General features: G+C 51.5%; 1 protein-coding gene and 1 non-coding gene across 3 annotated transcripts in view; one reads left to right on the top strand and one right to left on the bottom strand.

The window, feature by feature from the left end:
• LIMS2 (LIM zinc finger domain containing 2) overlaps positions 1-16,247 on the bottom strand; it is a 31,528-nt gene extending 15,281 nt beyond the window's left edge. Inside the window, exon 1 of one of the 2 annotated variants that reach the window (XM_076005447.1) lies at positions 15,972-16,247. In XM_076005447.1, coding sequence (XP_075861562.1) covers positions 15,972-15,982 — 11 coding nt within the window. In that variant the 5' untranslated portion in view covers positions 15,983-16,247. The remainder of the gene's footprint in view (positions 1-15,971) is intronic. The other variant, XM_012739939.3, reaches the window with a different exon arrangement.
• Positions 16,248-20,629: 4,382 nt separating this feature from the next.
• LOC142872801 (U4 spliceosomal RNA) lies at positions 20,630-20,769 on the top strand. Its single transcript, XR_012920887.1, has one exon. It is a non-coding gene; the product is annotated as a U4 spliceosomal RNA (small nuclear RNA).
• Positions 20,770-25,220: the final 4,451 nt, after the last annotated feature.

Below are 25,220 nucleotides of genomic sequence, written 5' to 3'. Positions count from 1 at the left end.
GGCTGCCTATGGCCCTTCCTCAGGGCCCAGAGGGTCTCTGGGGTAGAGCGTCACCCAGGTACAGGTGAGCACCTCTGAATTCGCACCCTTATTTAATCCCAGGGTTACCCTGTAGCTGCTATTGTTACCACCGTCTCCGGACGAGGGACCTTCACCTGAGAGAGTGTGAGATTTAACAACTTGCCAAGCTCACACGGCAGGTGGCAGAGTCCAGACTGGAACCCAGACTGGTCAGACTTCGGGGGTTCCTGCCTCTGCACCATGAGCTAGTTTCAAATCGACTGCCCCTAAATACATGTAACACCCAACCACGGAGAAGGCAAGAGTGTGGCCCTCAGGCGGGGACAGATGAGGGTCAATCCTTTCATGCAGGCTGTGCAGCTGCCTGTCCCAGGGCAGGTGGGGGGCTTTCTTCCGGAGGAGGGGAACAAACCCTGATCTACAGGGCAAAGGCCCACGGCCAGCCAGGCCTGCACTCACTCCAGCCCGGGAGGGGCCCTTTCGGACTCAAGAGTGTGGTCAGGGTATGGCCCAGACACCCCCTGCCTCCTCAACCTCTGGAGCCCCCGGCGCCCGCGCCTTCTGCTCGGACAGCGGCGCGCACATTCCGTCTCAAGCATCACCTCCCATGGAGGCGAACTGGGGTGGCTGCCTGGAAGGCAAGGCAGAGAAGGGTGGCTGGACTCACTGAGCAGCGATGAATCGGCTGGTAACGTCTGCCCAGGGTGTGGCTGGAGAGAGGCGCTCAAGCTCAGAGCCTTTGAGATTGTCTTTCTGGCCTGCCTCCTGGGGACTGAATCCTGTCAGTCACTTGGCCACTGCTGCGCCTCCATGAGCAGAATGCTTGAGCAGGTGAGACTCTAGGAGGGCCTGTGGGAGGGCCAGCCTGAAGGTGTCAACCACAGGGAAGAGGGGTCCTTGGACGGGCCCAGCATGGAGAAGAGGGCTGCCTCTCAGGGCCTAAGGGGTGGGGGTGGGGCAGTGGGCCCTACAGCGGGTGCTGCCCCAGGGAGACAGACTAGAAACTGGGAAGGACACCCAGGTAGAATGCCCTCTCTCCTCCACTTGGGGACCCATGTGTCAGGGGCAGGGCTGGAAGGCCACTCAGCAGGCCTCACCAGGACTTCTGCATGCCTCAGCCTGCCCTCAGGTGTGCTCTGGGGACCAAAGCCACCTCCTCCTGTGTGCACATTTAGGCCAGAGGGGTGAGGAAGCAGGGACGGTGGCAACAGTTGGGAAGAGGCCAAGATGGAAAGGAGCCTCAGTGCCCAGGGCCACTCTCCAGTCCTCCCCAGCTCCCCGCTGGTCTCCACCAGGTGGCCAGGCAGGCCATCAGCAATGGGCAAGCTATCAGGGACAGAGGACTGGTGGCCCCAACCCACCCCAGAGGGCTGGGCTGGATTTTGTCAGGACAGGCTTGGTTTCCTTCCCAACAAACACACACCCAAGGTGGCAGGGAGGACATCCCAACACCTGACCCTAAACAAGACCCAATGAGCCTTGCAGAAGTCAGAAATCAACAGGAAATCCTGCAATTCTGGGCCTGGAATTCCTTACTCCACAGATACAGAAATGAAGCCAAACTAAGAACATTAGTCCAGCCCCAGCCTTTCGAGTTGTGCTGAAACTCAGACCTCTCCTCTGGGCCCATGTGAGCACACAGCATGGCTCATCTTCCGTTTGCTCCGCCAGACCCGTTCTCTGCCCGGAGAGAGAATTCCTTGCCCTCTGGCTTCCAGTTGGACTGATTCAACTCCCACCAGCCAGTTGCTGCTGGACACTGGACCCCGCATTCTAGTTACTGTCACTTCCTGAGTCCCCTCCACCTTCCTAAATAGACCCTGTTACACTCTCCTCAGTTACTCCATTTGATTGTGACATGTGTTTCCCACCAGGACCCTAAGAGCAGCCCGGCCACAGCCCTCTGTCCCTCCACATTCCCGTCCACCTTCCCGTTGGCACCCAGCAGCCAGCCCCTACCCACAGGACTGGCCCAAACTGGTCTGACCAGTTCTCCAGCTGGGTCCCCAGGCACCTCGGGTGCAGGACGTTGCCACCTGTGCCCCACACACCTCGCACAGGCCCTGGCACAGCACAGCCCTCAGGCAGCAGAGCCCCCAATGGCAGCTCGTGAGAGGCTCTGTGGCTGCTTCCCCAGAACACCCCGCTGGGAAACACAGAGAACACTCCAACCCACTGGCAAAGACAGGGATGGGTGGCATCTGAAGGCACCCAGACAACTGAACCTCAGCACCATCAGTGAAAATGCCAGCTGTCTCCTGCGGGGAGGAAGGGAGGCAGCAAGGCCCAGCGAGATGAGCAGAGACTCCAGGCTCACCCCGCCCAGCTCTAATCCTCACAGCCCTGCCCGGCCACCACTGTGAGACCTGGACAAAGGCTTCTCTGTGCAGGGGCACCAGAGAGACAGTACAGCCTCAGGGAGCCGACGTGAAGAATGCCCAGCAGAAGCATGCCCAGCCTAGATAAAGACGGCTGTTGTTTCCCAGCAACCTGGGAGCCTTCCGGAGTCCCTCTGCCACGGCCAGTCCTGGGGAGGCCTGTGGGCTGCCTGGGCGCCCGGCGAGAGAGCAAAGGGTCAGAGACATGGACATTCTGTGTCCTCCTCCGCACATTCCAGCCAAGAACTGTGGGCATGAAGTGTGCCCAGCTCCCCGCAGGAGACATCAGTCCCAGCCCCAGCACAGCCGCACCGCGCACCCCGCCTGCGCACCCCGCCTGCGCACCCCGCCTGCGCACCCCGCCTGCGCGTGCGGCCAGCAAGCCCAGCCCCAGAGCCCGGGAGTGCATGCCGTCTCACACCTCCTCCCCAGCCCTCCCCAGCACCAGACACAATCTTAATCTTAACAACCAACACAAGCCCATTTGTTAAAAGATGTCCCTGAGCTTTACGATTGTCAGCCTGGGGCAGGGTCAAGGGAGCCATCTCTGTGCCAGGTCCCTGTAAGGGGAGGTTGCTGGTTCCAGATAAGGAAATTAAAGCACAGAGAGGGTCAATAACCTGCTAAAGGTCACACAGGATTGGACTCAGGCTCCCTCCTGTCCCCTCCTGTGGCATCCCATAGGCACAGCCATTCGGGACTCTCTGTTTCTTCAACAACCCCAGACCTTCCTCTGTCCCAGCCTGCCACTCACCCAAGCCTAGAAAGACAGTGTGAGGGCCTGCGAAGAAGCAGACCAGCCAGAGGGCGTCTGCCGCACGTGAGATGAGCCTGTGTTACTGAGGCCATGTCAACCTGGGCAGCAGACCAAGAGTGTGTGCTCTACAGCCAGGCAGACCAGCTCCCAGGCTGTGCGACCTACAGCAGAGTGGTCTCTGACCCTCAGCTTCCTCATCTGTAAAATGGGCCAGCAACAGCTACCTGCAGGGGCTGTTGGAAGGGTCAAGTGAGGTAACACCTACAAGCACAGCCACACTTCTCTCCTTCATGCAACACAACTTCATTGAGCACCCCTACTGTGGCAGGCACCATTCCAGGTATGGGGGCAGGTATCCTGCTGCAGCACGGCCCAGAGCGAGCAGCACTGCCTGGGCCTGCTCCCCTGCCCCTCCATGAGGCTAGCCAGAAGCCAGTGTCAGGGGTCGCCTGGCTACACACAGTCAGCAGGAATTTACACAAAGCCAGCCCCACACTCTGCCACAGGGATGCTAGAAAATTAACACACTGCCATGGGCTGCTGTATACACATGAATGTATCGGAACCATCAGAAACGCACTCCAAATCTGTATGAAAGCTGTCTGAAATAGAGATTTTCCTGAAGCCACAGCCATACAGACCTCTTGGCTCTAGCAGATTCGTTTACTTTTGAGCAGGTACACTTTAAATGTGTCACACTGACAATGGAGAACTGGCAAACAGCGTGAACCAGATGCTCAAAGAACAGCAAAACTGAGCAGCATATAACATGTGCATGCTTCACGGGACTGTCCCAAGGCCTGATTTTCGTTGTCATGCCTATGTCCCTCTTGCTTCCTGGCTATGTTTTGTCTTGCATCCGCACTGTGGAAATCACTCTCTAGCATGGCCTCTGGCCTGTCAGTGCCCTGGCCGCCCCCCATCTGGTGACACCGTCATGCCCCAGACGTCCAGGGTCGTCCAGGGGCTAACGAGGGAGGGTGCCTGCTCCTGCTCTGCTATGTCCTGAGCCTTGGCTTCCCCACCTGAACAATGGGCTCATCCAGTTCCCTCGCAGGCAAGGTCCCTGCACAGATAGCCAGCCGCAGCCTGCAGCTCCACTCCCACCCCGGACCCTCCCTCTTCCTCTGTTCTTAGCCAAGGACACCTTTGATAGCTCAGTCTCCGATTCTCCTCCGGCAGCTCCTGGGCACACAAGGAGCTCAGAGCAGGCTGTATTTTCACTGGGTAGCATTAGCTCCTATCTTCCTTTCCTCCCTGGGCCTCCCAGCTGCTCCCCCTACCTCTGGGCTGCTCCTGGCTCCCTCCCTGGCCCCCAGCCCCTCCTCCAGCCTCCCCTCCCACAGTCCCTCTCCCACTCCCTCCCCTGGGGACCTATCTGCCACTTTGATGCAGTGACCCCAAGCCCACAGCCCCACTGCTCTCTCTCTTCCCAGTTTCTACCGGACACTTCCACCGAGACGGCCCCTGGAGCACTGCAAACCTGGCAGGTCCAGGAGCCCCTGGCCCCCACTCTGGGAAGCCAAACTGCCATGCAGGCTCCCTCCGGACCTCCTGCCCTGGTGACTTAGCCTCTGAGATGCCCTGGCTATCCCCACCCTGCTGGCCTCCTCCCAGCCCAAAAAGAGCCTGTCTACTCGGGAAATTCCCCATGGAATGAAGCAGGCCAGGCTTTGGAGTCAAGTCCAACCTGGGTTCAAATCACCCGTCAGCCATTTGTTGGTTGGGTGACGTCCGGCAGGCGCCGCGGCCGCTCTGGGCCTGGCTGCCATCCACAGAGCGCAGCCAGACTCGGCTGAGAGCAGTGATGGGTACAAGGGCTCACCAGCCCTAAGGCTCTACCCTCGGCGCGCCGCCAAGAAAGCTGGTCACGGATGGCACCAAACCCAGCTGGATTAAGCCGGCTGCCTGCCGGTGGCCGTCGGAAGGCCTGGGGCGCCAGGCGGGGCCGCGGGGCGGCTGCAGCCCGCTTTCCGGCCATTGTCCCGCACCCTTGCCCTTCGCGCCTGCCCGGGCGGGGCTCTGCGGAGCCTGCGAGGCCGTGGGGCCACCCAGCCGCGGAGGCAGGGCGGCCACCCCCCTCTCGCTGGCCGGGAGCTCACGTTACTCGCTGGGACCGCCCAAAGGGCAGCGGAGTCAATTCCAGATAGAAAGGACACTGTTCCGCCACGAGGGACTGCTCAGCAAAAGCTGAGGCCGGCAGGCCTGGGTCCGGCTGGGGAGGGGACTGAGCTGGGAAGGGCCCAAACAGCACTGAGGTAAGGTCCACAGTGGCAGGGCAGGATGCCCTGGAGGTCTTGGTGGGATGCCACCTGCACAGGAGGAAACTCTAAGCCCCTATGCCGAAGCCAGCAGAGTGGGACTGGCCAGTTGGGAAATGCTGCCAACAGTTAAGAAGGAGAGAGCATGTATGCCCACCTTCTCCCGTGTTCCCTTCCCTGAGAGCCTGTACCTCAGGGCACCCAGGCCACCTCAGGACACCCAGACCAGGGCAGCTCCTGTCCCCTGGGATCTGGACAACACATAGCCAAGCATCCCAAAATTGGTCCACGATGTCAAAACTTAGAGAAAAATGTAATCCCCCAGCTGCCTGGAAGAGTAGACACAGAGGGACTGTATGGAAGACCACCAGGAAGGCACCATTTCATGTGCGTTTTTACCTCAAGAGCCTGGCAAGGGTACCTGTGGTCCAAGTGTAAACACCCACAGCCGGCATCTAAAACGGTGGCCACTGCCGGCCAAGCGACCACCATGGTCAGCAATAAAACAAGGATCCAGAGTGCTGGCAGAAATCTTTAACACTGATTCCATTTCCCTGAAAAAACTTTTTAGTAAGGTCAGAAAGCTTAAGCAGTATCTTTTGCCTTCCCAAAGAAAGAGACAGTAGCCATCATTCCAGGCAGCAGGGTCCTCCCAAACTGGGGTGGAGGAAGCGTTGAAGGGGTCTCCTGGCACTCATGCCAGGCTCACACCAGGAACACACACTACCTAGCAAGCCCAAACAGGGGAGGGGCTCCCTGAGCACTCTAGGGTCAGGTTGTAAACCCTGAGTACAATATAATTTGTAAATACAGCCCAATTCCAGAATTACCTAATACTAACCAATTGGACAAATATTTTTTAAAGGTGGGTCTAAAGTGCATAAAGACAGTGAGCCTGGGGGTGGGGGGCCAAAATGGAAAAAGAACCTCACCCACCCTCTGATGTAGACAGCTGACTGCTTAAGAAAACTTATGCAGAAAATTTGTTTATAGCAGCTTCAAGTCTATGCCCTAGGGCCTAGGCCCCTCTTACCACTGCAACTCAGCCCCTCCCATGTGGAAATCCTGAATGCCAGAACCCAGAGCCCTCATCCAGAGCTGCAGTTTCAGTAAGGAGGGAACACTTATTTAGGGCTCCTAGGGTCACACACAGACCTGGGAAAGAGACGCTATAGCCACAAGTATTTTGTACATCATAATTTGTAAATGAAGTTTAAGTACAAGGTTACCAAGTATTAGATCATTAAATATGAAATGTCTGATTTCAAATCAAATGTGTGGTTTATTATATCTCAAACAAGAAGCACTACAATTAAAGTATGCTCCTAAAGTATTGACACAGATTTGCCATCTTAACAGTAGCTGGTCTATGCCAACATCGAAGAAGCCTAGAGAGCGAGTGGCGATGAAATTACGAAAGGTGTTTTCCACAGCTTGTTGAGAATTGAATGTTTTTCCTTGCAAGAAGTGGTCCAAAGCCTGAAAGAAGTGGTAGTTAGCTGGTGCAAGGTCTGGTGAATACGGATGACAGCGAGTTTCCAAGTCCAGCTTCTTCTTTATTTTTGGAGACAGAGTCTCACTATATTGCAACCTCAAACTCCTGGGCTCAAGAAATCCTTCTGTCTCAGCCTCCCAAGTAGCTGGGACTATAGGTGTGCACCATGCCCGGCTAATCTTTTCCATATATTTTTAGTTGGTCAATTAATTTCTTTCTTTCTATTTTTAGTAGAGACGGGGTCTCGCTCTTGCTCAGGCTGGTTTCTAACTCCTGACCTTGAGGGATCCTCCCGCCTCGGCCTCCCAGAGTGCTAGGATTACAGGTGTGAGCCACCACGCCTGGCCCAAGTACAGCTTCTGTAGTTTGAGCAGTGCTGTTTGTGGGACATGTGGTCAAATGTTATCTTGCAAGAGGATTGGCCTGTCTTTATAGACCAATCTCGGCTGCTTAATCACAAGCATCCTCATCATTTTGTCCAATTGGTTGCAGTAGCCATCTGCTATAATTGATTGATCATGAAGCTATAGTGGATAATACCAGCACTGGATCACCGAACAGATACTGTTAGCTTTTTTTTGATAAATATTTGGTTTGGGACTATGTTTCAGCAGTTCACCTTTATGCCACCATTGTACCAAATGCTTGGTGATTGTTGAAAAGATCCTTTTTTCATTATACGTAACAACTGTATGTCTTGACAGTAAAGAAAGGCAAGCTTCAAGATGATTTTCTCTTCTGACTCTTGTTTAATTCATGTAGTACCCATCTATCCAGCTTCTTTACCTTGCCAATTTGTTTCAAATGGACCAATATTTTTAGAATAGTAACATCAAACCTTGCTGCTAATTCACACATAGATTGAGATGGATTTGCTTCCACTACAGCTTTCCTTATCATCCTTGGTCTCAGGTCACCCACGTGGCTCATGTTCAAGATTACAATCACCAGAATGGAACTTCTCAAAACATCAACATACTGTGCATTCATTAGCCACATCCTTCTCAAACACTTCATTGATATTTCAAGTTGTCTGCGCTTCATTGGTTCCACGATGGAACTCATATTCAAAAATAACATGAATTTTTGACTTTGGTTTCACAAAAATTGCTCGAAAAAATTTTTGAAAGATAATCACAAGCCACAGTGCATGTTTGAAAGACTGAGGCTATACCTTCACAATAAAAGTAAAACAAGACATGTCAAAGTGAAATGTCAGAGATACCAACTGTCAAACTTAGTATTTAAGGAAACCAGACATTTCATACTTAATAACCTATTACTAATCAATTCAACAAATATTTACTGTAAAAGGGGGCAGCAGAAGCTATCAGAAATTGAGAGTGTCTTCAAGCCTGATTGAGCCCAAATCCCAAATCTCTGCATAGCCTTGCCACCCATTCTGTAGCCTGTACTGCTGCAGGGGTAGGGGTGGGGCCATGCTGGGCTCCCCAGCCAGCACTCTGGCTCTGGAGGACATAGTTGCAAAAACACAGTATGAATGATGTCAGCAAAAAATGGCGGAGTAAGGACCTCCAGAAGTTTGTCTCTCCATAAAAGCAATGAAAATATTAGCAGAAATAGTCAAAATCTCCTTTTTCAGATCTCTGCAAATTCACCAAAGGCTTGCAGTAACCCTGGGAGCATTTGGTCAAGAAAAACAGATGAATCTTGGTGATAACAGTGAACTTGATGGTATTTTAACTTACCCTCTTATCCCTGCTCCATGGCTGCCTTGAAAAAATAACAGCCCACATTTCCAATCAGGAGAGAGCCAAACAGAATATTATAAACAACTGTATGCCAATAAATTAAATAACCTAGCTGAAATTCCTAGAAGGACACAAACTACTAAAATGGACTCAAGAAGAAACAGGAAATCCAAATAGACCAGGAAAAAGTAAAGAGATGTAGTTATTAACTAAGACACTTTCCACAAAGAAAATCTCAGAACCATATGACTTCACCGGTGAATTCTACCAAATGGTTAAGTAGAACTAACACCAATCTTTCACAGAATCTTCCAAAAACAATTAAAAAAATAGACCAAGAGAGAACACTTCACAACTCTTTGTATGAGGTCAGTATTACCTTGATATCAAAACCAGACATGGACAATTTAAGAAAGCTGTAGACTGATATCCCTTATGAATATAGATGCAAACATCCTCAACAAAATACTGTAAGCAAATCTAGCAGTCTATAAAAAGTGCTATACACTGTGATCAAATGGAATTTATCCTAGGAATATAGGGTTGGTTTAATATTAAAAAATCAGTGTAATATACTGATAGAATATCAGTATATTAGAATATCCATTAGAATACAGGGAAAACACTACATGATCATCTTAATAGATACAGAAAACACATCTGACAAAATCCAACACATTTTGATGATAAGAATACTCAACAAATTAGGAATAGAAGGGAATTTCCTCAATGATAAAGGGCATCTACACAAAACCTACAGTGAGTGAGAAAAAAGGAATACTTTCTCCCTAAGGTCAAGAACAAGACAAAGATGTCTAATCTTGGCCGGGAGCGGTGGCGAGTGGCCAAGGCGGGCGGATTGCTCGAGGTCAGGAGTTCGAAATCAGCCTGAGCAAGAGCAAGACCCTGTCTCTACTATAAATAGAAAGAAATTAATTGGCCAACTGATATATATAGAAAAAAAATCAGCTGGGCATGGTGGCACATGCCTGTAGTCCCAGCTACTTGGGAGGCTGAGGCAGGAGGATCGCTTGAGCCTAGGAGTTTGAGGTTGCTGTGAGCTAGGCTGACGCCACAGCACTCTAGCTTGGGCAACAGTGAGATTCTGTCTCAAAAAAAAAAGATGTCTCATCTTACCACTTGTTTTCAAAATTGCACTGGAGGTCCTGGCAAGGACAAAAAGATTGGAGAGGAAGATATAAAACTATATTTATTTGCATATCGTATACTATTATATATAGAAAACTCTAAAGAGTACCCCCCCAAGAAAAACCTATTACAGCTAATAAATAAGTTCAGCAAATCTGCAGGATATAAGATCAATATGCAAAAATCTCTAGCAATGAGAAATCTGATATGAATTTAGTTTAAAAATCCCATTTATGATAGCACCAAAAAGAATAAAATAATTAGGAATAAGTTTAACAAAAGAAATACAAGATTTATTCACTGAAAACTACAAACCATTGTTGAAAGAAATGAAAGAAGACTTAAATAAATGGAAAGCTATCTCATGTCCATGAATTGGAAAATTTAATATTGTTAAAATGGCAATACCACACACTGCACAAAATTGATGTATGGTTTCACTGCAATCCCTATCAAAATTCTAACTGCCTTTTTATACAGAAATAGACAAGCTGATCCTAAAATTGATATGAAAATTCAAGGGACCCAGAATAACCAAAACAATTTGAAAAAGAAGTCTGAGAACTCATGCTTCCCAATTTCACAACTTACTACAAAGTTAAAATAATCAAGCCAGTGTGGCACTGGCATAAGGCCAACACATACACATCAATATAATGATATTGAGAGTACAGAACTAATCCTATACATCTGTGGTCAACTGATTTTCAACAAGAATGCCAAACCCATTAAATGGGGAAAGAATAGTCTTAACAGAACCTTAATAGCTATATGCAAAAAATTTATTTTAAACTCTAACTTCATGCCCTATATAAAAATTGACTCACAATGGATCAAAATCCTAAATGTTGGAGCCAAAAGTATAAAACTCCTAAAATAAAGCATGACCTAAGATTAGGCTATCGTTTCCTAGATATGACAACAAAAACTCAAGCAACTAAAGAATAAGTAAATAAATTGGACTTCACCAAAATTTAAAACTTGTACATCAAAGTTTTAATCAAGGCCGGGCACAGTGGCTCACGCCTGTAATTCTAGCACTTTGGGAGGTCGAGGGGGGCAGATTGCTCGAGGTTAGGAGTTCAAAACCAGCCTGAGCAAGAATGAGACCCTGTCTCTACTAAAAATAGAAAGAAATTAATTGGCCAACTAAAAATATATAGAAAAAATTAGCTAAGCATGGTGGCACATGCCTGTAGTCCCAGCTACTCGGGAGGCTGAGACAGAAGGATTGCTTGAGCCCAGGAGTTTGAGGTTGCTGTGAGCTAGGCTGATGCCACGGCACTCTAGCCGGGGCAACAGAGTGAGACTCTGACTTAAAAAAAAAAAAGTTTTAATCAAGAAAGTGAAAAAAATCCATAGAAAAGGAGAAAATATTTACAACTCATATATCTGATGTGTCTAATATCCAAATATATAAAGAATTCTTAGAGTTCAACAATAAAAAGACAGCCCAACTAAAAAATGGGCAAAGGATTTGAATAGCTATTTCTCCAAAGAAGATATACAAGTAGCCAACAGAGACATAAAAACATGCCAGTCATCAGGGAAAAGAAAATCAAAACCACAATATGACACCACTTCACACCCAGATAATAACAAGTGTTAGTAAGGATGCTGAAAAATTGGAACCTTCATACATTCCAATGGAATATACACCAGTAATGGAATATATACCACTAATAAATATAAATGTAAAATTGTTCAATTATAATATTTGGAAAACAACTTGGCAATTCCTCAAAAAGTCTAACATAGAGTTACCATATAATCCAGCAATTCCAGTCCTAGGTATGTGCTCAACAAAGGAGAAAAAATACGTTCACACAAAAACTTGTGTAGCAAGCATCATAGCAGCATCATTCATAATAGCCAAAAAGTAGAAACAATTCAAATGTCTACCACAAATGAATGGATAAACAAAATATGGTACATCCATACAATGGGATGTTAAAGAAATAATGGCTGGTCCAAGTACAATGGTGTTACAACTAATGGATCACAACCAGTTACAGATTTCTTTGTTCCTTCTCTATTCCCACTGCTTTCACTTGACTAGCAAAAACTGACTACCCAAAAAAAGGAGAAAAGAATGAGTACTGACTCATGCTACAACATGGATGAAACTCAATATTCTGCTAAATGAAAGAAGCCAGGCACTAAAGGCCACGTGATGTATGGTTCCATTTATACGAATGTTCAGAACAGACAAATGTGTAGACAGGTTCGTGGCTGCCAGGGGCTGGGAGGAGGGAGGAGTGGACACTGACTACAGAGGGGTACAAGGCTTCTTTTAGAGATGATTAAAATGTTCCAGAATTAGTGGTGATGGTTGCACAATCTGGTGAATGTACTAAAAGCCACTGTATACTCTAAAAAGATGAATTTTATAATATGTGAATTATTTCTCAAATTAAAAAAACACACAAATAACGAAGAAAGCAATTATATAGCTTCCTAGAGGCAGGGACTGAGGCCAGGGCTGCTGCCAGCCAGCTGCTCGTGGGGCTGCCACCCTGGGCCCCAGGGAGCATCCCATCAGCCCAGCAGCAGAGACAGAGACACCACCACAGGCTGTCCTGCAGACCCAGTGCTCCCCCTGACACCTCCCGGGAGCCTGAGCACAACTCGTCCCCTTTGCATGATGAATGACAAATTCCAACCCCACAGGGAATTTGACTTTGAATGATTTTACTTTCTTTCTTTCTTTCTTTTTTAGAGTCAAGGTCTCACTATGTTGCCCAGGCTGGAGTGCAGTGGCTATTCACAGGCACGATCCCACTATGATCAGCACAGGAGTTTTGACCTGCTCCGTTTCCGACCTGGGCTGGTTCACCCTTCCTTAGGCAACCTGGTGATCCCCCAGTCCCGGGACATCCCCACAGTGATGGCAAACTTACTGCGGACACCTGATCGGCAGAGCACACTACAGCCCAGAACTCCCGGGCTCAAGCGATCCTCCCACCTCAGCCTCCCGAGTAGCTGGGACTACAGGTGCACACTACTGCATCCGGCAATTTTACTTTCTTAGTTTAAAACTAAAACATTGTTACAGTAAAAGTACGGTCATATTTTTATGACCCTCAACCATGGGTAAGGACATATGGCTGGTTTTACTTACATACATTCAGTCATCTCATGTCAGCAAGGTGACTGAATTCATCTCACGCAAGTCTCACTAAGGCACCCATTAAGTAAGTCACCTCAAGTGAACGTTTAGCTTCAGCAACTGAAACGCTACGCCTAAACAGAATGGCAGCTTCACGTCTCCCTTTGCCCCTCCCCCACACGGAGAGGAGGACCTCAGGAAGGGTCAAGGATGGGTCAGCGCAGACAGAGTCACAGAGAGAAGCAGGACAGCCACTGCGCGCAGGAACCCGGGAGCCCTCCCACGGCGGTGCCGGGCCATCCTGCCGGCGCACAGGTGCTGACTGTTAGACGTCCAGGAACTCTGCGGACTGTGACTGCCATGTTGCTAGCTTGAAATGAGCAGCACCAACACCCAGGCTCAATTTCCAGGAGTGCCAGGGATAGCTGAGTCCCCACGTAGGTGGCCTTAATAGCATCCCTGTAGAACAAAGGTAATGCCAAATGTCCCTTCTGCTGCGACAGTCAAAGATCCTGGGGTTTGAACTTCCAAAGTCCCTGGGTTGCAGGCTGGGGCTGAGCCCCTGTCTTCGGAGGGCATGCCCTGTCCATCCATGAGCGACCGCACCACGCTCTAGGCCACACCCGCTCTTCTGCCCAGCTCAGCCCTCGCCTGGGCTTCAGCCCCTCACATCCAGCTGCCTCCCAGGTGTCCCCTTAGACTTGCCACAACTCTTCACACCTTCACACCCAGACCGAGGGTGCAGCCCACTTCCAGCCGGCCACCACAATCAGGGCTTCCTCTGTGCTCTGCCCTCCGGGACCCACCCCACAGCCATCGACCCTGAGCCTGCCTCCCCTTCTGCCCCTCAGCAGCCCCTTTCCCTACATGGCACCCACAGCGCGTCTGCAAAGCGCACGGCCACGCATGCACTCCAGGTCACTTCGGTGGCTCCCACTGCCCTCCCTCTGCTCTTGCCTGCTGGGGTCCTGGGGAGAACTAGCAGGGAGAGCCCCTGAAGGCGAGAGCAGAGGGGGTGCTTCCCAAGGGCAGCCTGGCTCCAGGCAGTAAGGGGGTGGTGGGATGTGGGGAGAGCCAGGCGCCAGGCATGTGGAACTGCCTGACGTCCTTCGAGGAGAGTGGACATGGAGCAGGCCTCCTGGCATGGAACAGTGAAAACGAAACTTCATAGCTTCTGGGACAGGAAAAACCTCACCTGCTCTAAAGGCCAGGTCGGGTGCCCGCTCCTGGCCACCAACCTGGCCCGGGCTCCCTGTGTGGTGCACAGGGCCATGGCAGGGCCACGCGTGCCGCTAGGTACAGTTCAAGGGAGGCTGCAGCTGTAACTGCACTCACAGACTGCTCACGGCCTCATCACACACACACCAAGAAAGAACTGCAGAAAGCCACCAAATGTTCACAAAGGATGGCGCTGAGCAGCGGAATTGTGGGTTTTCCTTCCTTTTTATGTTTCTGTTATCTTTATGTTTCTGGGTTTTTCCTAATTCTCTAAGACGAGCAGGAAACCTCTGACAGTGTTCTCCAAAGGCTAACCGTTGTCCCTGGTGGTTTGGTGACCAGCACTTCTCAGATCCAGGGCCACGCAGCAGCGAAACCAAGTGGCCCTGCTCCCCCACCCCTGCCTTCCCAACCAGCCCATCTCCAGAGAAGGCCCAGGGGACTCCGGTGAGCCCACCCCTGCGGGAGAACACAGGTGCCGCCAGGCCTCCGACGCCCACCCGCGGCCAGCTGAAGTAGCTCTGCCTTATTTCTGTCCGTGCCTGCGCCTCAAGTAACCACCTCCACGAACCCCACCCTCCTCAACACTGCTGCTGTGGCTGCTCCCGACTCTGCCCTCATTTCTTTCTCTTCTTTCTTTTCCTAGAAAACTGAGGCCGGGAAGTTGGGAGGGGAGCCCTGTGGGGAAGGGAGGCAGACCCCCAGCGGGGTGGGGGGGTGACCACAGGCTGTCTGTGGGCCCACAGCTGCCACTCTCCTGGGGATGCATCCCCCCATCTCACTGTACAGAGGGACCCTGGCCAAGGTTTGGGGGTGTCTCCAAGTCCAGGAACTGGCCTTGGGAAGAGAGACTGGGGAGTGGGAATTGAAGGGCATCTGAACAGCAGGACTCACCAGGTGGCATCTCACATGCTAGTATGGGCTCCTGCGGCTGCCCAGAGAAGACCTCAGGCCACAGCCTGAACAGCAGTGAGAGGCAACACCCCTGCAGGCCTGTGACCACCTTGTGCCTCCATGGGATTTGGGACCTGGCCACTGCCCTCCACTCCCCAAGCCCCTTTCCCAGCAAAGCCAAGGACGTGGGGCTCCCTCCTTCCCCAGGAGCCCTAAGTCACAGGGCTGGGAAGAAGAGCAACTTCCTGCCAGGACTTGGCTGGAAGGGGCCATGGGCCTTCGGGAGCAGCCCCTCCCACTCAGCCTGAGTCACCCTTGCACCCAGCCATGCTGCAGACCGGACTGCAGAGGCCAACACTGGCTGGACACTGGTGGACATGTGACCAGCCTCCTGAGTCACTCAGCCTCTGTGGCCTCCGGTTATCTCATCTGCGAAATGGCAACAAGAGGCCTGAGAGAGGAGGCGGCCAGGCCCGGGGGAGTCCCCGCCCCAAGCCGCCCCTGCGCAGCTGGCTCTTGCGCGCAGTTCTGGCCGTGCCCCCCTCACCCTTTACCATTTTAAAACATTTCTACTACCGCAGGTTTGCAGAGGAGGAAACAGAACGGTCCAGACACCACGGCTCGCCCAGGACTGCACGGCGGGGCTTGGGGGAGCCGGTGGAAGCCTGCGACGACGGAAGGGCTTAACTTCGCCCTTTAGTCGCCGTGACCTTGGGCGGCGGCCCTGCCTGCTCGGGCCCTGGCTTTCCGCTAGTGCGGGCAGGGCCGTCGGTCGCGCAGGGCAGGCGGCGGGGCGGGCGGGCCTCCACCTGCGGGGCGCCCGCGAGGGGAGACCAGCGGGCTGGGGACGCGCCCACGGGCGCCGGAGGTCTGACGCCCGAGGCGAGCGCGGGGTCGGGCGGGGCGCGGGGCTCGGCAGGGGCCGCCACGTGGCCGGGGTCCCGCGGCCCCTCCCGGCCCGGGCGCGGGGTCGTTACCTTCCCGTCATGGTGGCCGCGCCGTCGCCGGGTCGCCTGGGCACTCCCGCCGCCGCGCCGACGGAGACGCCTAGAAGGCCGAGCGGCCGGCCCGCGAGATGGGGCGCGGGGACGGGGTGGCGGGGCGGTGGCCGCGAGGAGGGGCGCGGGGACGGGGTGGCGGGGCGGTGGCCGCGAGGAGGGGCGCGGGGACGGGGTGGCCACCGACCAGCCGCGCAGCCGGCCACGGCGACACCCAGCGCGGCCTCCCGCCGGGCTCCGCTCGCCACCTCCCGGATTCTCCGCATAGTTTTCCTTTTAAAGGGAGTGAAGTTATAATAACCGCGAGCGCGCATCCCTCCCGCCCCGGGACGCCGCCCGGCGCCGCCACCCCCGCGGCCCCTGCCCCACGCGACCGCGACCGGAGCACTTGCGGGCGACGCTGTGACCCCTCCCCGCCGGCCTCGCGAGCCAGAGTTCCCCCCGCCCGGCCAGCACGGCTGTCTTTATTCCTGGGCACCTGCACTCAAAGGCAGTGCGCGGCGACAGCCCCAAGGAGGCCTAGGACCAGGGCTCACACTCGGATGCCCGCACGCCCTCCCCAGAAATGCGCATTTCATCTAAGGGTGTGGGCCAGCCCCCAACTAAGCGCAGAGCACCTTCGAAATGACAAACCCAATGCCCATGTTGCAGAGGAGAACCAGGGACTAACTATAATGAAGTGCTATTGAACAAGCCGCAGTAAGAGGCGGTGAAATACCCTAGTGATATAAAACCGTTTAGGGGATCTATGCTGAGAAGACTAAAACAGAACAAGACACCCTCACAGACAGGACAGACATCCCCACTGCGCAGTGGAGCGACTGAAACGGCCAACACCACGCTGCGCGGGCTGGCCCCCGTGTGTTAACGGGTATTATTAATACCCCGTCTCGGCAACCGGAAAAGACTATCTCGAAATGACCGTTAGAAGTAGAAACCCACAAATAAACTCAGTGTGATTCAGAAAGATGAATTGATAGTGACATGCAGTTCTGTCTGCAGAAATAAGCTTGGGAAAGACACCTGTTCCCAAGTGTCTGACATCTTGAAATGAGTGTAGTTTGCAGTTGTTATTTCTTTTTGCAATTGTGTCTTTGCTGATTCCGTTTGAGTGTAGTGTGGTGGTCGAGTAAGCACAAGTATGGATGATTTCTTGGTTCATCTGGCCTAGAGGGAGAAAAGCGTTCGCGATCGCTGATGCAGAGGCGCACGCGTGCTGGGCGGGGTAAGAAGTCCACTGCCAGATGGTTAGCCGAGCGCGGGGGTCTTGCGGAACTAAAGAGGATGAAAAGAACAGGGCAAGACACCAGAGGCCCCCACTATCTCCTTCTGGGGACCCCATTTCTGCCTGAAATCCTCCCTTCCTATGATTGCTGAGCACACACAGATCTGCCTGTGGCCAAACCAGGACCCTCGCAGCTCATTCAGCCACCCAGCTGGCCTCCTCCCGGCGGGGCCAAACGCGTGAGAGCTGGTGGGGGCTGTGGGCCCTGCTCAGAGAGATGCAGAGGCTGCAAGTGCCGGGCCGTGGGTCATCCAGACATTCCTGTGCTCATTCATTCAAGAGTATTTATGCCACTCAGGGACTGGTGGTGCAGTGGGGAGTGAGAAGACAGGGATCAGGCTCTCTTGGAGTTCAGCAGGGTATAAAGGATGGATGAAAAACAAACAAATAAATACTCAAACTTGATTTTAGACAGGGGTCAGTGCTGCAGAGAAAAGGACAGCAGGGGAAGGAGCTGGTGCGGAGTGGAGAGGCGAGGAAGGTCTCTGAGCAGGTGACATTTGAGCTATAAAACCTGGGTGAGGAAAAGAGCCAGCCCTGCAGCCACCTGCAGGAAAAGCATCCGGCAGAAGGAGCGGCAAGCGCAGCAGCCCTGAGTTGGAAGTGAGCTTGGGGTACTCAAGGTCGGAAAGAAGGCCAGCACATGCGGAAAATGGGGGTGGGGTGTGGGGAATAAGGGAGAGGGGCCTCCAGGTGGCAGGGCACCAGGGCCACCAAGGACTTTAGATCCCACCCTTGGAAGGGTGAGGGAGATCTGAGCAAGGGCAGACATAACACTCTGGCAACAAGAGTGAAACCCAAAACATAACTCTGGATGAAAAAGCAGCACCTGCTCCATCTGTAGCAAGTTCTAGAATAGAATAGGTGAGATTAGTCAATGGTGGAAAAATTCAGAATGGGGACTGCCTTAGGGTGGGGTGGGGACAGGGATTGACTGGGAAGGGGCCTGTGGGAGCTTCCTGGGACAATGGTCAATGTCTTCAGGGGGTTTAGGTCACATAAGCATTTTGGTGTTTGTCAAAACTCACGGAATATATGGTTAAGATCTGTGCATTTCATTGTATGTAAATTTTACCTCAAAAGAATAAAAGCTGTAAACAATATTGAACTCTGATTAATGGTGTGCATGCTGAAGGGTTTAGGTAGAAAGGTGCTAATATCTGTAACTTACTTTGAAATACATTTTGAAATCAAGATGAACTGGGCACAGTGACATGCCCCTGTCGTCCGAGCTACTCCAGAGGCTGAGGTAGGAGGATTACTTGAGCCCAGGAGTTTGAGGCTGCAGTGAGCTATGATGACACCACTGCACTCCAGCCTGGGTGACAAAGCAAGACTCTATCTCAAAGCAAAACAAAACAAAGCAAAACCTCAAGATGGTGGGTAAAGGGATAGGCAGATGAAGAGAGGTGGCAAAGCGAGTCCTCTATGATATTAATGGGAGCATCTCAAGTCATGGGTATCTTGAGTATTCCACTTGGATGAGTGCTTGAAATTTTTCATATCGAAGCGTCATTGGGAAGGTTTCCCTGGGTGCTGTGAGTGGATGCAGGGAAAGTCTGATCAGAGGCACCGTGAGCATCCAGGAGGGCCTGGAGGGACAGCAGGGATGGCAAGAAGGGTCAGATACAGGGTCTGTTTTGCAACCAACAGAATCTGCTGAGTATTTGGACATGTGAGTGAGGCTGGTGCCAGTGTGGCCATTGTGTGGCAGGTGTGTGTGTGACAGGTGTGAGTGTGATGGGCGGGAGCATGGCAGGCGTGGGGGTCAAGATGACTCAAAGGTGCCCTTGCTTTCCTGGATGTTGGCCACAATGGGGCAGCCCTGGCAGGTTGTCGCGGGATGACGTTGCATTTAGGACCTCGTGGCAGAGGCCTGTGGGCACCCAGGGGAGACGGTGGCGGCCTCCGTGAACCTGCACTCAGAGGAGAGCCACTCTCTAGCATAGCCGTGGAAGGTTTGGTGCAGAGAGAATTTCAACCCTGGGGCTCAATAATACCCCTAAAGGTGTCTGTGCCCTCCAAGAGTGAAAGGTGGGGGGAGCACGGGAGACTGAGCAGGGCAGTGGGCAGTGAGGAAGAGCAGGAGGGGGGAGATGCCACAGAAGCTGGGAAGGAAAGAGCTCCAAGGAGGAGGAGCAACTGCCTCACGTCCAGGCTGCGCTGCACTGCGCAGAGGATGGGGGAGTCTGGGTTTGGCTCAAAAGCAAGCCCCTGGGAGTGAGGGGCCTGCATCCACCTGGAGAGGGGCAGGCAGGGGCCCTGCATTGCCCCACCCTCAGGAGCACCCCACACCTCAAACGGGACAATGGAAGCGGCAGAGAATATTGTGACTGCTCTGAAGGGAGGCAGAGAATGGGCAACAGTTGGAGGTGGAGAGGGCAGGGAGGGAAGGGGACAGTCAATGTGGTGATTCAGAACCGGACAGGTGGAGCTCTGAGATGTCCGAGGCTGAGGCTGGCCCCAGAGAGCTATCCTAGAAGGTGATGGAGGTGCAGGGTCTCTGGGGCGCAGGGCAGGTGAGCCCTCCACAGGAAACGCCTCCCCAGTTCCCCCACATCACCCCTCTCTCCCCTGCTCCCGCCAGAGGCCGCCTGGGCCAGCCCAGTGCCTGGCACTCAGGGGGCCAAGAAGGGGCTAGGCTTCCCGTGGATGGTGTGGCCCTTCGGGAGCATGAAGATGAGGAGAGCCCAGGGGCCTCGGAGGGCCTCAAGTGGCCCCCCCAGTATCCAGAGCCAAAGCCCAGCCCCATGCGATGCAGGGAAAGGAGAAGGCCTCACAGCCCTGAGGAGGTTTCTGGGGCAGGAGCCAGGGTGCCTTCCCAGGGGTGGAACAGGTGTCATGCCCATTTAACGATGGCCCCAGGTGACAGGAGCTCACCATGACAGCTGTTCTACACAACAGGCCTTTCCCTCTGGGGCACAGAGACCAGGCAAACCCTGAGTGAGCCACTGTCCTGTATTAGCAGGAGCTCAAATTAGCCAGCCGGCTCCTGTGAGGCGGAGGTTTATCTGGGAAGTGGCGTGTGTGAAGCCCCAGGGAAGAGCAGAGAGGCCCGGCCCCCTCCGGCTGGAGCCCCTCCCCTGCCTGGTCAGGCCCTAGCTGAGGAAGAAGAGGGGTGGAGGCACACCGCTCTGGCACCCACAGATGTCAGGACACCTGGTGTTTTGAAAAACAAATGTTTCTCTTTTAAAATATGAGCGTGCCCTCAGAACTGCCAGCGACCATGCACCATCCGACCAGCAAGAAATGACTTTACTTCTCTGGGCCACACAGCAGTTCAGTGACAGAAGTTAGCAGAATGACAGCCACTACTTTCTTTCAACAGTTTTAGAACAAAGACTAGAGACGCAGCTCTGCACAGTGGCAGTACCATTGCCAGCGAGCTTCATCCCAGGTGCAATTACTGCTACCTGAAAACTTTTCCCAATACCCGGATGTGACAACTTGCAATATAATCAGCGTTGGCAATTTTTGAGGTCCCTACAGGGACTAAGACAAAAAATTTTTTTAAAAGAATAAAAAATTTATAATTAAAAAAATAGAGAGAGACCCAGAGATTCCCTTTAGTCTGGGACGGACACAGAACCCTTCCTGGGCGTGTCATTTGCTCAGAGGCGGAGCTGGGCCGCAGAGCCTCACGGAAGACGGCCTGGCCTTGGCTCCGGCAGGAGAGCACCCTCTCGCTCTTGCCTTGGCTGCCAGACAGACTCCGTTCAACTCCTAGGTTTGGAACACAAGCAGCCGGGAACAGCCCCCAACGGACATTCAGGAATGCCATATTTTTGCACCTCAAGCCCTCTTGACCTCGGGTGTCCCACAAGAAACCACAGTGACCACAGAGTTGTCGCCTGCAGGGGCTGCAGCCGCTCCCTGCCTCTAAGAATATTCCATCCACATACTGAGGTTCATTTTGCATCTTTGTTCCCATAATGACCCTCCCATCAGAGCTTCTCAACCTCTGTCCAGAGTACAGGTCAGCTGTCCGCGCCCAGGCCCGACCTGTCCACAGGTGGCCTCACCGGCAGAAAGCTAGTACAGCTAAGGTGAGGTTCTCCCATCCTGGTGCCACCTGACTGACCGCGAGGGAGGCTAAACCAGGGGCAGCCACTCCAGGGCTGTTCCCTGACCCCAACATTAGCGACCCTGGCTTGAGCAGGCAGAGGAAGGGGGTGGGGGCCTGGGAAGAAGGGCGGCATACGGAAGGGAATCCCGGCCGGCCCGTCACCATGTTCTACCTCCGTGGCGGAGACGCCGCTCTGCCTCCGCGGTGCTTCCTTCCCAGCACTGCCAGCAGCTTCTCAGGGAAGCAGCAGCTGCCCGGCCAGCTTGGCACCGCCACGTGGAGAGGAACTGGGCGGCAGCCTGGAGTGTCCAGCCACCATGGGGGACCCAGCACTGCAGCCTCACCTATCCCTGGGCAGGAGGCTTGGCCAAAGTTCCAGAGCTGCAGGGTGAGGCCGGAGGCACCTTGGGATAAGGAGGGGACGAGGAAGCCGGGGAAGGAAAGGCCAGCCTCCCTGGGGACGCACTGCTGCTCTGGGCCCCGAGCCAGGCCGCAGAACAAAGGGAGCGGCAGCTGGCCTCTCAGCTCAGAGGGTGGCAAAGGGGCAGCTGCTGAGGGGAGCGTGTCCTGGGGCCCTGTGTTCACCTGCACGGAGGCCACGTGCCGCCCGGGAAGGAAAGCTGGGAGAGGAAGTCGCCCTGGTTTCCCGCCTGCCTGCTCCCTGCCACCTCCCCTCCTCTCCTGCCCTCACGCCGCGTTCACTGGTCGGCTCCCCTGGCTCCCAGCCTCCAACTTGGGCTGCGTCACACGCCAGCTCTCTGCGGGCTCCCCTTGCAGACAGCAGGGCATGCGGTTCTTGGCCTCCATAATCGCCTGAGCCAATGCCTCTTCGGTCTCCTTTTTGTGTATATATTATAAAAATATGTGTGTTTACATACCTTATTAGTTCTATTTCTTGGAGAACCCTGGCTAATACAGGGACTTGAAGGGACATAAGGTCTCCACACTTTGATTTAACTGGCAAAATGCTGACACCAGTAGACTAGGCGTAAGTTCTGTATGTATGACTTTTAGAACAGCCACAAAAAAACACAAAGAGATATGCTCATAAACATTACAGATAAAAAATGGAATTCTAAAAACTGTCCAAGGATTACACAGGGAGGCAGGATGAGACACACAACTGGGCTCTATCTCCAGGGCACTCTCTGAATACAGAGACCACGCCCGGAAGGTCACATGCTGTCTCATTTCATTGACGCAGAGTCCTCGAAATGACAGCGTTCCAGAGGTGAAAACATATTAGTGGTCGCCTAGGGTTGGGAATGGTTGGGACAGGGGAGTGAGTGTGACTATAAAGTTTTCTGATCCATTAACATAGAATTGTCTTTCTGTTCATTTAGATTTTACTTAATTTCATCAAACAATGTCTTGTGGTTCTCAGTGTATAAGTCTTGCACTTTTTTAGATAGTTTATTAAGTATTTTTTCTATTTGAGGAGTCTGTAAATGGAATTGCTTTCAGAGTTTCCTTTTCAGATTGTTCATTGCTAGTGCATAGAAACACAATTAAATTTTGTATATTGATCTTATATCCTATGACCCTCTGAACTTGTTTGTTAATTCTAATGGTTTCCTAGAAATTCCTCAAACTGATCTATATACAACATTACATAATCTGAAAGTGGAGACAGTTTTACTTCTTTCCTTCCAGTTTTGAAGTCTTTTCTTTTTCTTACTTATTTTCCCTAGCTAGAACCCCCAGTAAGCTGTTGAATAGAAGTGGAAAAAGCAGATGTCCTTGTTTTATTCCTGATCTTAGGCTGAATATAGTCTTTCACCATTAAATAAGATTTTAGCTATGGATTTTTCATAGATTCCCTTTATTGCATTGAGGAAGTTCTCTTCTATTCTTGTTTTTATTTGCTTGCTTTATCAAGAAACAGTGTTGGATTTTGTCAAATGTTTTTCCCATGTCTTTTGAAAGGATCGTGCGAGTTTTGTCCTTTATGCTACCAGTGTGGTGTATTACAGTGATTGATGTTAATACGTTATACTAGCCTTGCATTCCTGGGACAAATCCCCTTGGCCATGGTGCATAACCTTTTGTATATGTTGCTGGAATTGGTTTGCAAGTAATTCACTGAGAATTTTTGTGTATATTCATGATTTCCTTGATAAGGAAAGCATGCTGCATTCTGTCATGGACACTTTTAGCACACATGGAACCATCGTAGGCCCTGCTGACAGTTTTTTTGTTTGTTTGAGACAAAAGCCTCATAAAAACTTTAGGTTTCACAGCACAAAACCTTGGAGTCTGCCTGGACACACATCACATGCAGACTTGGTGCTTTCCCACCCTTCTTGGTATAAAGTTAAGCAATTCTATTACCAGGGGCTCAGGCCAGCCTGATTTTATTAGCAGGTGTATTATAGGAAAGCCTAAGACAGTGGGTCAAATGCTGGGCCATTCCGAGTGCCTCTAGGCAGCATCCCCAGAAAAACATCTTTTTTATTTTTAATGTTGATATTCAGAGGTATAAAATTCCCTGTGCACACTGCTTTAACTGCGTCTCATAATTTTTATATGTTGTTTCTTCATTTTCATTCATCTCAAAGTATTTTCTAATTTCCTTTGTGATTTATTCTTTGACTCATTTATTCTTAAGAGTATGTTATTTAATTTCCACATATTTGTAAGTTTCCCAAATTTCCTTCTGTTATTGATGTTTAATTCCATTCCATTGTGGTTAGAGAACTTACTTTATATGACTTAAGTATTCTTAAATTTATTGAGATATATTTTATTTATTTATTTATTTATTTATTTATTTATTTATTTATCTATTGAGACAGAGACTCACTCTGTTGCCTGGGCTAGAGTGCCTTGGTGTCAGCCTAGCTCACAGCAACCTCAAACTCCTGGGCTAAGGCGATCCTCCTGCCTCAGCCTCCCGAGTAGCTGGGACTACAGGCGTGCACCACCATGCTTGGCTAATTTTTTCTATATATATATATTTTTTTTTAGTTGGCCAATTAATTTCTTTCTATTTTTAGCAGGAAAAAAATTCTTTCTATTTTTAGTAGTGACAAGGTCTTGCTCTTGCTCAGGCTGGTTTCAAACTTCTGACCTTTAGGGATCTGCCCACCTCGGCCTCCCAGAGTGCTAGGATTACAGGCGTGAGCCAAGACGCCTGGCTGAGATATGTTATAATGGCCTATCATGTGGTCTATCCTGAAGAATGTTCCATGCACACGTGAGAAGAATGTATATATACCATGTTTCCCAAAAAATGAGACAGGGTCTTATATTTATTTTTCCTCAAGGAGACACCCAAGGGGATATGTTATTTTCCCCTCAAAGCCTCAGCTCGCAGCACACACAGCATGGCCGGGACCTGACAGGGGAGCCGACCTTGTTGGTGGGGCTGCCCGCACCTTTCCGGTCACCTCTGGGACAGTAGCTGTCACGATGGGGCAGATGAGAAGGACTGCTCGTCTTCTTTCCCGCTCTGCAAGGAAATGCATGGGTGTGCAGATGCGCTGCGTAGCCACGCTCATCACTGGGTCTTATTTTTGGGGTAGGGCTTATGTTGCTCAAATGCTTAGCAATCCTGCTAGGGCTTATTTTATGGGCAGGTCTTATTTTCAGGGAAACACGGGCTGTGTGGGATGCCCTACAGATGTTTCCTCCCCTTCTCTGTGCTGCTATTGTATACATATTAAATCAGTGTATGTTAAAAATCCAACCACACATTATTATAATTATTGCTGTATGTAATCTTATGTAGTTTTAATGAATCTGTGAGAAGAAACTGGAGCAATTATACATTTATAGAGTTTGTTATATTAACTTCTTATTTAGCATTTCTGATTCTCTTCACTCCTTCTTGTGGATTTGAGTTACCCTCTGGTGTCATTCCTCACACCAAAGCAGC

This window comes from Microcebus murinus, chromosome 8, assembly GCF_040939455.1.
Source record: "Microcebus murinus isolate Inina chromosome 8, M.murinus_Inina_mat1.0, whole genome shotgun sequence".
NCBI classification, from domain to species: Eukaryota; Metazoa; Chordata; class Mammalia; order Primates; family Cheirogaleidae; genus Microcebus; species Microcebus murinus.
This window is presented reverse-complemented; position numbering and strand designations above follow the sequence as displayed.